The sequence below is a fragment of the Scyliorhinus canicula genome, chromosome 3, assembly GCF_902713615.1.
Source record: "Scyliorhinus canicula chromosome 3, sScyCan1.1, whole genome shotgun sequence".
Classification (NCBI taxonomy): Eukaryota; Metazoa; Chordata; class Chondrichthyes; order Carcharhiniformes; family Scyliorhinidae; genus Scyliorhinus; species Scyliorhinus canicula.
The window spans coordinates 225,838,266-225,851,978 of record NC_052148.1 but is presented as its reverse complement, the minus strand read 5'-3'; the positions used below and the strand labels follow the sequence as shown (position 1 = coordinate 225,851,978).

Sequence of the window (13,713 nt, the reverse complement as noted above, 5' to 3'; positions counted from 1 at the left end):
GAGCTATGCTAGCTAGCTTGCCAACCCAGTATGGAACAGGCGTTGGATGGGAGAGAGATACTGGAGCTTCTTACAATGTGATGATTGAACTTGGAATGTGGAATTTGTTTCAACGATAACATCCTGGCTTTACTCACCTTTTTTTGATATTGCCCATGTATCAACTCCAGGGCTGGCTGTGCACGTGACAATATGAGCCTGTTCAAAGTGTCACATGAGCACAAACACCCCTGATAGCAGTCAGTCAATCCAGCTTCAAACCAGAACACCATACGCATGAAACAAAAATGAAGCCAGAACAGCAGGTGGACATAACACCGTAGTTTAATACAGAATCCAAAATATCGCCAAATAAAACGACTATACAATCATTCTTGTGAACCATGTGTGACAAATGTGTTTTCTTAATTCTCTTGCAGGTGCTATGGTGTGGTGTGGTGCTCCCTCCTGTCTGCCAGCTGTACTGGAGACAGGCTGCTGACCCTTCTCCCTCTTTCCTGGTATGACTTTGGCAGGTTTCCTCTGGTCACCCGAGTCCAAGTAGTCCCCAGGGTGGTGGGCTTCTCTGGCACATTGGCAGGAGTCTCAGCTGTTGTTGCAGCACTCAGGCATTCATATCAATAGCAAAGGCTCAGAGGATAGAGGCTGTTGCCAGCAGGAGCATTCTGAGAGGTGCCCTCCCAATGATGACAGCAGCTGCTAATCCACCGTCAAGAGGTGTATTTGAAATATGAGGCACACAATCCTCCCCAAATGCTGCAAGCCATCAAAGTCAAATCCATCAATGTTCCTTCCCCACATCAGAAGAGAACTATGGGCCCTTGGAGTCCCACCTGCCTGGGATGTTTTTTTAGTAGAACTGCAGCCAAGGGTTTTGTACCACTGATGGCTAGCCATCTCCAGAAGCTCCTTCTCCACAGGAGTCAAAATTACCAGTTTTGGCAATGTCGCCCTGTGACAACTCCTTCAGGCGGTAAGAGATCCTCATGACAAGAGATGACTTCCCCGTCAGATCAAAGAGGCCAGGGTGGAGGTCACAGAGGAGATCAGCAACGATTGGGTCATCCAACGGACTTACCTACAGTGCTGTAAGAGTCTGAATGACCTCTTGTGTTCAACAAGCATGAGTGTACAACCGTAATATATGACTCCTCCGGTCCCTGAGCTCTCACGGGCATTATGTTCCCTCTTCCCCTGCAACGAAAAGTGACATTATCATGAATCTCTTGTGGAAAGATTGTGGTGTTGGTTGTGCACCCAACATGTATGTTGTTAGCGGCCATTACTTTGCAATGATGCCTGCAAGTTTACAGGTTTTGGACTTCCGACCGCCTTCAGAATCCCCTGGTGCTATGCAGTGTGCCATGTCTGCTTCATTTCACATTCTGCACATGGCCCACACTCTCCCACAAGGTCCACATATATTACGGTTGTACACTCATGTTTGTTGAACACAAGAGGTCATTCAGCCTCTTACAGCACTGTAGGCAAGTCCGTTGGATGACCCAATGGTTGCTGATCTCCTCTGTGACCTCCACCCTGGCCTCTTTGATCTGGCGGGGAAGTCATCTCTTGCCATGAGGATCTCTTACCGCCTGAAGGAGTTGTCACAGGGCGACATTGTCAAACCGTGGGGGCCATCCATGGACTCAGCCCCTCCCAACTGGCCTGGCAGATGAAATATGTGGTGGAGATTTAAAGATGATATTGGTGGAAAAGGGTAGGTTGATTTTCCTCTTCTGTGGAGAGACAAACAGTGTGAAATGGGACTCTTTTTCTGAACAATTCTTATTCAGAAAGGAAATGGGACAGGTGTGTTCAGATATCCTTTCCTTCCTGGCAAGAGTGCTGAATTTGGCATAACAGTCAAAACAATCAGAATGGAAGAACATGCTCTCACCTGTTGCTGATCCAATGCTTTAGTGTCACTTTGCTGGAATGCTGTCTGCGGTGACCGTGGATAAAGGACATCCTGCCTCTGCTGCACGCCATCCAAGAGTTTGGTCACGTCTCTGTGAATCGTGGTGCTGGCTTCCGGTCAGCCACAACTCTAATGGATCTGGAACAAGTGCTGAGGTGGCGTTTAAATGGAGCTCCCCACCAATTGCAGAGATTAAGTTGCTCCGGGGTGAGCAAATCCGTGGGAGGCCATCATGAGTACAGCATGAGTCACGTAATAAAAGAACATTTTTTCAACGAGGCTCAAGATTCCATGAGATTTCCCGTTGGCAGTGAGATTTGCATCGGTTTTCATACTGGAACTGACACTTTGCCAAATTTTGGTAAGATTCCGCTCTATAATCTCTTCTTTTCAAAAAAGGTTTTGATATGGCTACAGAGGAGCCCCCATCGAGTAGTAAAGAAACTTAGTTTAGTTACAATAACTATTATATACATCACACGGCAGATCCCAACAGGATCTGCCTTGCCGGTATTTAACTGGCCAACTTCATATATACAACAGCTATACATTGATTAGTTCGGTCCCCGCCCCCTGAGTGGGGGAGTTCGGATTCTGCAAGGTTCACGGGGAACTTAATTGTTCCCACCCTGTAAGTTACTTACGGGTTGTAACGGGTTCCTTGGGGACTATGTGGCCGTGGGAATAGAAGAGTTCCTGTAGGCTCTGGTGTTACTTTTTCTGTAATCTTTCTTATATCCTTTTTGCATGGTACATGCTGGACTAATCCAGGAGTCAATGTAGTGTGTCCCTGGAAGATTTTTCGATGAGTATTGGAGAGAAAATGCTGAGAAATTCTAAGATGTGGAGATGCTGTCGCTGGACTGGGGTGGGCACAGTAAGAGGTCTCACAACACCAGGTTAAAGTACAATAGGTTTATCTGAAATCACAAGTTTTTGGAGCGCTGCTCCTTCATCAGATGAGGAAATCTGGCGATAAGAGGGAGCAGTTAGATGTAATGGGAGTGAAGCCACCTTCTCAATATGACCTGATCCTTGGGCATGCTCTTGACCTGCCTCTTTTTAAGACGCTGCAAATGATGACTGCGTACAGGATGAACAATATGAGTACTTGCTGACAAACCTGGCTTGTTGACACAGAATCTAAATGCTCACGAGACCGAGCTGCAGAATACTAATAAAAGGCTTGATGAAATGGAGGAAAGAATCCTGAATGTCGAAAATGTTGCTTCCTTGGCTGAAGCTCGCATTAAATCCTTGGAAAACCAGCTACGTGGTGCGTCAGAAATCCTGGAAGATTTAGAGAACAGAGGCTGGAGGAAGAATGTCCATGTCGTCAATCTGCCAGCAAGAATGGAGGGCAAGTCTGAGAGCTGGCTACCACGTTTTCTTAAGCTGGATTTGAAGGCGGAGCGTTTCAAGTTAGAAAGGGTGCACCGTATCCTGACTTTTGAGGCCGAGGGACAATCAACCTCAATCAAGCCCGCAATCATTTGCTTTAAAAACTTAAAAGATCGGCAGACGGTTCTGGAGGCAGTGAGGAATGGTTGGACTTGGCTCCATGAGGTGGCAAGGATCTCCTTTTTCAGGACTTCTTGGCAGCGACACAGCTGAAGCGCAGAGGCTTCAGTGAAGTTAGAAAACAGCTCAAGCAGCTGGGGTGAATTATACCCTGTGGCCCAGAGTGATATCCGACAACTCCGTTAAGTCTTTTAGTAATCTGGCTAGTGCCTTGGCCTTCGTAAAGTCCCTAGAAGGCAAGGACTTGGAGTGACAATCTGCAGCTCGTTGAAATTTGAACTTTCTCCCTGTTCTATTGCTTTTTTGTGATTTCATCTTGCCATATAGTCTGTTTATTGGGGAGGTGTTAACATTTGAGCACTATACGGAATGCCTTATCCCAAGGATCTCAGTGACCTTTATTCATGGTAGCTGTGCCATGTGCTAATTACCAGTTCTTTTCTCTTATCTGTATCTTTATGATGGTTACACAGGTTGTTTGATATCCTATAATCGTGATAGAATTGAGTGATGCTATGCTGAGAGGTGCGTGAAAGGTTTAGGTCTTCATGGGTGGGTCCAAAATGCAGGAGGGACATTTAGCTTCCATTCTCCTGTTGGCTTTTTTCTTCTCCTCAAGGACCATGGGCGCGATCATGCGGCCTCATCACACCGGACTCGATGACGCAATGAGGCCATTAAATCTGGTGAAGGGCCTCTTGCGAGATTTATGACACTCAGATTGCCTTGTGCGATCTAACGCATTATATTCTATTATATTTGTATAAATAAGAAAATCTTACACAATGCTAAACTAAAGTAACTGGTTCGCACACAAGATGCGAGTGCTATTTACATAACTAATCAATGATTATTTAGAATCTACACAGAAGTTGTCAGGTTCTCACCGATGTCAGTGGAGGTGGCAGCCTGTAGACCTTCTATATGTGATGTTTGTATTGGGAAGGAGCATGGCTTGTTACCATCCATGGGAAGGCTCAGGCTTTAACCAGTGCCAGATATGCATTCTATCATCAGCCATATCAAGGGAAATTAGAGATGGGCAAAAATGCTGGCTTGCCACCAATGCAAACCTAGAATCATAGAATACCTACAGTGCATGAGGTGGCCATTCAGCCCATCGGGTCTGCACCGAACCTCAGAAAGAGCACCCTACCTGGGCCAATCCCCTGCCATTTGGTTTGTGGGGTTGCATCTATCAGAAAGCTGAGGAGGTCAGCCATCATTGCGAACATGATATCTGTGAAGGCATGGATACAACCGTAAACACCTATCTGGGGTATCCTAGAGATCAGTACAGAACCCTGAAAAGTAACCGGAGGTGAAGACTTTGAGAGCAATGGTGACCTTCAGTACTAATAGAAGGGCCTGACAAAGGCTGGTTTTAGGGGCCAAGTCATTTAGGAGGGCACTCCAACATCTCCAGGTAGGTGAACCATTTGTGGTACATACATTGCTCATGGTATTCTCTGCTCCTCCTCCTCAGTGCTGGCAGCTGAGGTTGCAGCTCTTTTTGTCTGGGGGCCCTTCATTGTGGCAGGTGAGACCACTGCTCTGCCTAAATGGCCTGCAGGTGTAAGGGGGTTGCACTAATATCTAGTAGCAGACTTCCTTTCTTCGAGGATAGATCACTCGAGTCTGGTTGAATGGCAGTTGGTGGCAGAATTTTGCACAGGCTCCACTTGTTCAGGGACCACACCCATGCCTCCTTCCCCTCCCTGGTGCATATCCAAGATCTTAATTTTCTGGTTGAAATAATGCAGACATTTCTTTACTTGCAAAGTTTTCAAAAGTTCTCCTGCACTTCTAAGGGGCCTCCCACTGTGTTCCCTGCTTCATGGAGCTGTATTGATTCACACAGGCTCCCAATCAAGCACGACTCCTTCAGAAAGTCAAAACAACTGCTTCAGCAGTCTTCATTATGGCGTGCCCACCATCCATCACTGTGAATTTCAGGTTGTGATACACCCTCTTTCCTTCATCATTGAAAATAGCCGTCACCAGGAATTCTAGATGTGAGACCTGTTGCTTTTTTGTTTTGGCCACCAAATGCAAGTCAGCCCTGTGCTGGTAAGAGAAAATCCTGCAACTTCTTTCTGGTTCTTCTGCCTAATATCATAAATAGATTCTCCCCAATTTTTAATATTTCACGTTCTTTGATATTAGTGTGATTGATCATTTATTATCACCCTCCAAATTTCTGAATTCAGCTTGGCATCCAGCATTTATCATAAGCGTCCTTTTTCTGTTTTGCTTTAATTTGCATAGCCATCCAGGGAGTTTTAACTTAGTTTCAACTTTCTTGGCAAAGTGTCTACTCTGTGTCAACTTTAAAGGCTTCCCACTGTTCATTTACTGTTGAACGCGCTTATCTTTGATTCCAATCCAACTGGACCTTATTTCCTTTCAACCCACTGGAATTAATCCTCTTCCAGCCGATTAGATTTTTCTATGCCATTTTCCACAACTGCTCTAAACCTATCACAACTCAATTGCGATTCACGGTTTCCACAAATGCTCTCCCATTGAAGCCTGTTCCACTTGCCTATCTTCATTCCAGAACTAGAGTCAGCACTGCATCCTTCCTCTTCGAGTTAGAAATACACTTAACAATAAAGTTGTCTCCTATACATTTCAGGAATTCCTTCCCCTCTTTGATCTTTACAGTGTCATCTTCCCAGTCTATGAAATACCATCATCACTACTCTCTGGTTCTTGCATTTTTCTAAAGTTTGCTTCTTTATTCCCGTTTCACTATTTAGTGGCATATAGTACACACCCAGCAACTTAATAGTTCCTCCGTTCGAACCAAATAGATTATTTGAACCCTCAGCTACCTTTTCTAGTGCTGTGACAGCACCTTTGATCAATATTAATCTCCCTCCGCCACCCCTCATTTTTTTCACCCTTATCTTTCCTAAATATAGTGTAGCCAGGAGCAGTAAAGGCCCCTTCCTCCCCATGGATGAGCCAGGCTTTTGTTATCGGCACTATATCATAATCCCATGTGGTTTTATTCATCTGCGCTCACCAACCTTATTTACCACTCACCATGCATTTATGTGCATGTAGCACGTAGTGCACTGCCATTTTCGTCTGCCTTGGATTTCTCCACTGTCTAATCCCTATTTCTGAATTACTTTTTATTATGACATTTCTTTTTTCTCCCAGTCGTCTTTGTATGTTGTACCTTCTCTCTAATGTTTCATCCCGATATTTCTGTTCTGCCACATTAGTTTAATTTACCTGTTGCCATCCCCACTTCAACATGCCCACAGAACTTACTAACGCCCCCCTTGCGAGGACACTGGTCCTAGCTCTGTGATGACACAAACATCCATTTTGTACAGTTACTCATTGTAGAAGAACTGGTCCCAAAGCCCTACAAATCTGAAGCTGTCCCTCATGCATAATTTCTCAAACCATGTATTAATCTGTTTCATTGTACTGTTGCTACACTTCCCGGCATGTGACACTGGAGCTACTTTTGAGGTCCTGCTCTTTAACATGCTGCCTAGCCCATGAAACCTTGGGGAAAATTGGCAAAGTGCCACTTCAAACATCGCTGCATAGACTTGTGTGATTTCCAAATGGCTGGCAGCACCGCAGGAAGCTGCTTGAGTCACCCCAGTGCTATCAAGGCATCACTACCCAAACAAATTTTCACATTCTATGTTTTGCTATCATTCCTATGAAATACCTTGGCACCTTTAATATTTTTTTTAAAATAATTTTTATTGGAAATGTTTACAGAAAATATAAAAAAAATATAACAACAATAATATGTAACAAATTACCCCATAACAACCGTAACACCCCCCAAACCGTATCAACATATGTATCCCATCCCCCCCACCCCCAACAAGAGAACTTAACCATAAATTAAAATTCAATAAATCAAATTTAAATAAAATAAACAAACATAGTTCCCCCCCCCCCCCCCCCCCCACCCCTCCGGGTTGCTGCTGCTACTGTCCCAGTACCCTATCGTTGAGCCAGAAAGTCGAGGAAAGGTTGCCACCGCCTGAAGAATCCTTGTACCGATCCTCTTAGGGCGAATTTGACCTTCTCTAGTCTAATAAAACCCGCCATGTCATTGATCCAGGTCTCCACACTCGGGGGCCTTGCATCCTTCCATTGTAGCAAAATCCTTCGCCGGGCTACTAGGGACGCAAAGGCCAGCACACCGGCCTCTTTCGCCTCCTGCACTCCCGGCTCCACCCCAACCCCAAAAATCGCGAGTCCCCATCCTGGCTTGACCCTGGATCCCACCACCCTTGACACCGTCCTCGCCACCCCCTTCCAGAACTCCTCCAGTGCCGGGCATGCCCAGAACATAGGGGCATGGTTCGCTGGACTCCCCGAGCACCTGACACACCTATCTTCACCCCCAAAGAATCTACTCATCCTCGTCCCCGTCATGTGGACCCTGTGCAGCACCTTGAATTGAATGAGGCTAAGCCGCGCACACGAGGAGGAAGAATTAACCCTCTCCAGGGCATCAGCCCATGTCCCGTCTTCGATCTGTTCCCCCAGTTCCCCCTCCCACTTCGTTTTCAGCTCCTCTACTGACGCCTCTTCCACCTCCTGCATAACCTTGTAGATATCGTATATCTTCCCCTCTCCGACCCAGACCCCTGAAAGCACCCTGTCCCTCACCCCCCTCGCGGGAAGCGCAGGGAATACTTCCACCTGCCGTCTAGCAAATGCCTTTACCTGCAGATACCTGAACATGTTTCCCGGGGGGAGCCCAAATTTCTCCTCCAACTCCCCCAGGCTCGCAAACCTCCCGTCGATAAACAGGTCCCTCAGCTGTCTGATGCCCGCTGTGTACCAACCCTGAAATCCCCCATCCATGTTCCCCGGGACGAACCTATGGTTCCCCCTCAACGGAGCCTCCATCGAGCCCCCCACTTCTCCCCTATGTCGCCTCCACTGCCCCCAAATCATGAGGGTAGCCGCCACCACCGGACTCGTGGTACACCTCGTGGGAGGGAGCGGCCACGGCGCCGTTACCAGGGCCCCCAGGCTCGTATCCCCACAGGACACTCTCCCCATCCGTTTCCATGCTGCCCCCTCCATCACCCACTTGCGCACCATCGACACATTGGCCGCCCAGTAGTACCCCGAGAGATTGGGCAACGCCAGCCCCCCCCATCTCTACCCCGTTCCAAAAAGATCCTCTTCACCCTCGGGGTGCCATGCGCCCAAACAAAGCCCATGATGCTGCTGGTCACCCTTTTAAGAAAGGCCCTAGGGATAAAGATGGGCAAGCACTGGAAGAGGAACAAGAACCTCGGGAGAACCGTCATTTTGACGGACTGCACTCTACCCGCCAACGACAGCGGCACCATGTCCCACCTTTTAAATTCCTCCTCCATCTGCTCCACTAGTCTGGTGAAGTTAAGCTTATGGAGAGTCCCCCGATTCCTGGCCACCTGCATCCCCAGGTACCTGAAACTCTTCACTGCCCTCCTAAAAGGGAGCCTCCCAATTCCCTCCTCTTGATCTCCCGGGTGCACTACAAATACCTCACTCTTTCCTAAATTTAGCTTATAGCCCGAGAAGCCCCCAAATTCCGCTAACAGCTCCATCACCCCCGGCATTCCCCCCTCTGTGTCCGCCACATACAACAGCAGGTCGTCCGCATACAGCGATACCCGATGTTCCTCCCCACCCCGCACCAAACCCCTCCATCTCCCTGACTCCCTCAACACCATAGCCAGAGGTTCAATCGCCAGTGCAAAGAGCAAGGGGGACAGGGGGCACCCCTGCCTGGTCCCACGATAGCGCCTAAAGTACTCCGATCTCCTTCCATTTGTAACTACACTCGCCATCGGAGCCGCGTAGAGCAGCTTCACCCATTTGATGAATCCCTCCCCAAATCCAAACCGCTCCAGCACCTCCCACAGATACCCCCACTCAACTCTATCAAACGCTTTCTCTGCGTCCAGCGCCACCACTATCTTCGCCTCCCCCTCCACTGCCGGCATCATGATAACATTTAGCAGTCTCCGCACATTCGTGTTGAGCTGCCGCCCCTTGACAAATCCTGTCTGATCTTCGTGTATCACCTCTGGCACACAATCCTCTATCCTGGTGGCCAGGATCTTCGCCAGCAACTTAGCGTCTACATTGAGGAGCGAGATAGGCCTGTATGATCAAAACTGCAAGAGGTCCTTATCCCGCTTTAGGATCAAAGAGATCAGTGCCCGCGACATCATCGGGGGCAAAGCCCCCCCCCCCACCTCCCATGCCTTGTTGAAGGCTCGTACCAGCAGGGGCCCACCAGGTCCGCATACGTTTTGTAAAATTCCACCGGGGACCCGTCCGGCCACGGGGCCTTACCTGACTGCATTTTCCCGATCCCCCTGACTAGCTCCTCCAGCTCTATCGGCACCCCCAGCCCCTCTACCAGCCCCTCTTGAACCCTTGGGAAACATAGCCTGTTCATGAAGCTCTCCATCCCCTCTCTCCCCATCGGAGATTCCGACTGGTACAGTTCCTCGTAAAAGTCCCTAAAGACCCCGTTTACTTCTGTCCCCTTCTGCACTACATTTCCACCCCCATCCTTCACTCCACCAATTTCCCTAGCCGCATCCCGCCTACGGAGCTGATGCGCCAACATCCTGCTCGCCTTCTCCCCATACTCATATACCGCGCCCCGCGCCCTCCTCCACTGTGTTTCCGCCTTTCTGGTGGTCAGCAAGTCAAATTTGGCCTGCAAACTGCGCCGTTCCCCCAGCAACCCTTCCTCCAGTGCCTCCGCATATCTCCTGTCCACATCCAGGAGCTCCCCCACCAGTCTCTCCCTCTCCTTCCTCTCCCTCCTTTCCCTGTGGGCCCGGATGGAGATCAGCTCCCCCCGGATCACTGCTTTCAGAGCCTCCCAGACCATCCCCACCCGGACCTCCCCCGTATCATTGGTATCCAGATACCCCTCAATGCTTCTCCGAACCCTCCTACACACCTCCTGATCCGCCAGCATCCCCACATCCAGGCACCAGAGCGGGCGCTGGTCCCGCGCCTCCCCATCTCCAGATCAACTCAGTGCGGAGCATGGTCCGAAATCGCTATGGCCGAATACTCGGCATCCTGCACCCTCGGAATCAATCCCCTGCTCAGGACAAAAAAGTCTATCCAGGAATAAACCCTATGGACATGAGAGAAAAAGGAATACTCCAGGGATCCACCCCTCCCATCTGGTCCATGCATCCCCTCAGTACTTTGGCCGCCGCCGGTCTCCTACCCGTCCTTGCACTGGACCGGTCCGGTGTGGGATCCAGCACTGTGTTAAAATCTCCCCCCATGATCAGGCCCCCTGCCTCCAGGTCCGGGATGCGTCCCAACAAGCGCCTCATGAAGCCCACATCATCCCAATTCGGGGCATATACATTCACCAGCACCACCTTCTCTCCCTGCAGCCTACCCTTCACCATGATATATCTGCCCTCCTTGTCCGACACCACCTCAGCCGCCTCGAACGCCACCCTCTTCCCCACCAGAATCGCCACCCCCCCGGTTCTTCGCGTCCAATCCGGAGTGATAAACCTGCCCCACCCACCCCTTCCTCAGACGAACCTGGTCCGCCACCTTCAGGTGGGTCTCCTGGAGCATAGCCACGTCCACCTTCAGCCCCCTCAGATGAGAAAATACCCTGGTTCTCTTAACCGGCCCATTCAGCCCCCTCACGTCCCAGGTAATCAGCTGGATCAGAGGGCAACCCGCCCCCCTCCCCCGCCGGCTAGCCATAGCTTATCAAATGTTCGCCCCAGGCCAGCACACCCCGCCCGACCTGTTCCCCATGGCGATAATGCCTCTCCTCTTCCCCCCCGGCCCTCACCAGCTCCTTCCTGGTCATTCCAGCAGCAACCCGGTATCCCCCCCCCCCCCCCCCCCCCCCCAAGGCTAGGACCCCTCCTAGCCGTGACGCACCCTCCATAGGACTTCCTTGAGTCAGCTGACTTCTGCTGACCCCGGCAGCTCCCGCCAACGCCCATCCCCTCCCGGCATGGGGTCATCCCCCTCTTGCCACACCTCCTTGGCACCGCTTCAGCGCGGGAAAGAAGACCAGTAGAGGCCCCGCCCCACCTCCACCCCCCCTGCCCCACAGCGCGGGAAACCAGAGGAAAGCCCGCACTTTCACACTGCCACACCCCACCCTTCTAACGCAGTTCCCCAAAATCCAGTTTCACCCCAACCCCCATACAGAAGAGAACATATAAAACACAAACCCCCAACATTCCCCACAACCATGCCCAACAAACAAACCCACCCGTAAACAGAGCAAAAAGAAAAAACCAGCATACATAACACACATGTCGAAGTTAAAAAAGTTGAAAAAACAGCAACAGCGAAAACAGCAACGGCCATAGTATGTCCCCAGACCCTAGTTCGAGTCCAGCTTCTCCGCCTGTACAAAGGCCCACGCCTCCTCCGGGGACTCGAAGTAATGGTGCCGGTCCTTGTATGTCACCCACAGGCGCGCAGGTTGCAACATTCCAAACCTGACCTGCTTGGCATGAAGCACCGCCTTCGTCCGGTTGAACCCGGTCCGCCGCCTAGCCACCTCCGCACTCCAGTCCTGGTAGATCCTCACTACCGAATTCTCCCATTTACTGCTCCTTGGCCCAGCGCAGCACACATTCCCGGTCACTGAATCGATGGAACCGCACCAGCACCGCCCTCGGGGGCTCATTTGCCTTGGGCCTCCTGGCCATCACTGTGAGCTCCCTCACGCTCCAGGGGCAAATGGAAGGACCCCGCTCCCATCAACGAGTTCAGCATCGTAGTCACATACACCGGGAGGTCCGACCCCTCCAGCCCCTCCGCCAGGCCCAGGATCCTCAAATTCTTTCGCCTCGTGCGAACGTCCAGCTCCTCCAAGCGGTCTTGCCACTTTTTATGAAGTGCCTCCTGCAACTCCACTTTCCCCACGAGGACCACGGCCTCCTCCTCCCTCTCAGCGGCCTGCTGCTGCAACTCCCGAATAGACACCTCCTGGGCCGCCTGGGTCCCAAGCAGCTTGTTTGTAGTTGCATTCATGGAGTCCAGCAACTCAGCCTTCAGCTCCGCAAAACAACGCAGGAGAGAGGCCTGCTGCTCCTGCGCCCACTTCCACCAGTCCTCGGGTGTCCCGCCGGCCGCCATTTTGTTCTTCTTCCCCCGTTTTTTTTGGGGAGCTGCTGCAGCTTCTTCCTTCGTCCCACTCCGGGTGAGCACCATAAATTGTGTGGAAAGCTCCTCCAGACACCTTCCCCCACCGGGATGCGTTAAAACAGCATCGTTTGGGGCCCTCAAATCGGCCCAAAAGTCCCTAAATAGCAGGAGCTGCCGAACGTGCGGCTTAGCTCCGCATAGCCGCAACCGGAAGCCCCTTGACACCTTTAATAACACCAGAAGGATTAAATAAATGCAAGTTGCTGCTGTTATATCCTCTACTTAATTAATTTAAAGGTTATATCCTGAGATCTAATTAATTACTGATTATTTACATATCTCCTTATTTACTGCTCCTAGGTTTAAATTACCTAACACCAACTTCCTCCTTGACACCTAATTCTCACTTGCAACAAACACTTATCATCACTCTGTTTAGCAAGCAGGTTCATCTGTTTCTCATCAGCTATGGTTAAAGCTCAAAAATATTTTTTAAAGTGTCCAAATAGCAAACATTATTGTGAAAGAATTCAGAGTGCATTTACCTCTTTTAATCCTATACCAAAGGTCTGTGGTTCACAGTTCTCTCTTAGTTTGAATTGCTTGTACAACTGCTTGGCAAGGTGTCCATGGCATCCCTCACTAAATATTGTCACCTTGGCATGAAGTTCCATTCCTCTTTCAAATGTGTCCTTTTTATAAATAGGAAGAAAATAATTTCAATTATAATCTTTGTGAGTATTAATCTTTATTAGTGTCACATTAGGCTTACATTAATACTGCAATTAAGTTACTGTGAAAATTCCCGAGACACCACACTCCGGGTACCCTGAAGGAGAATTCAGAATGTCCTATTCACCTAACAGGCACATCTTTCGGGACTTGGGAGGGAACCGGAGCATCTTGAGGAAACATGCGCAGACACAGGGAGAACGTGCAGACTCCGCACAGACAGTGACCCAAGCTGGGAATCGAATCCGGGTCCCTGGCGCTGTGAAGCAACAGTGCTAACCTATTGTTCTTTGAAAGATTATAAATTGCAAGAAAGTGGTCAGGATAATACACATGGGAGGGATCTTCACTTCAGTACATAGACTGCTGGCTGAGGCGGG

General features: G+C 49.8%; 1 protein-coding gene across 1 annotated transcript in view; it reads right to left on the bottom strand.

Moving 5' to 3' along the window:
• etfdh (electron transfer flavoprotein dehydrogenase) overlaps window positions 1–13,713 on the bottom strand; it is a 99,332-nt gene that overhangs the window by 44,507 nt on the left and 41,112 nt on the right. Inside the window, exon 7 of the mRNA XM_038792306.1 lies at window positions 13,147–13,293. Within this exon, the coding sequence (XP_038648234.1) occupies window positions 13,147–13,293 (147 nt within the window). The remainder of the gene's footprint in view (window positions 1–13,146; window positions 13,294–13,713) is intronic.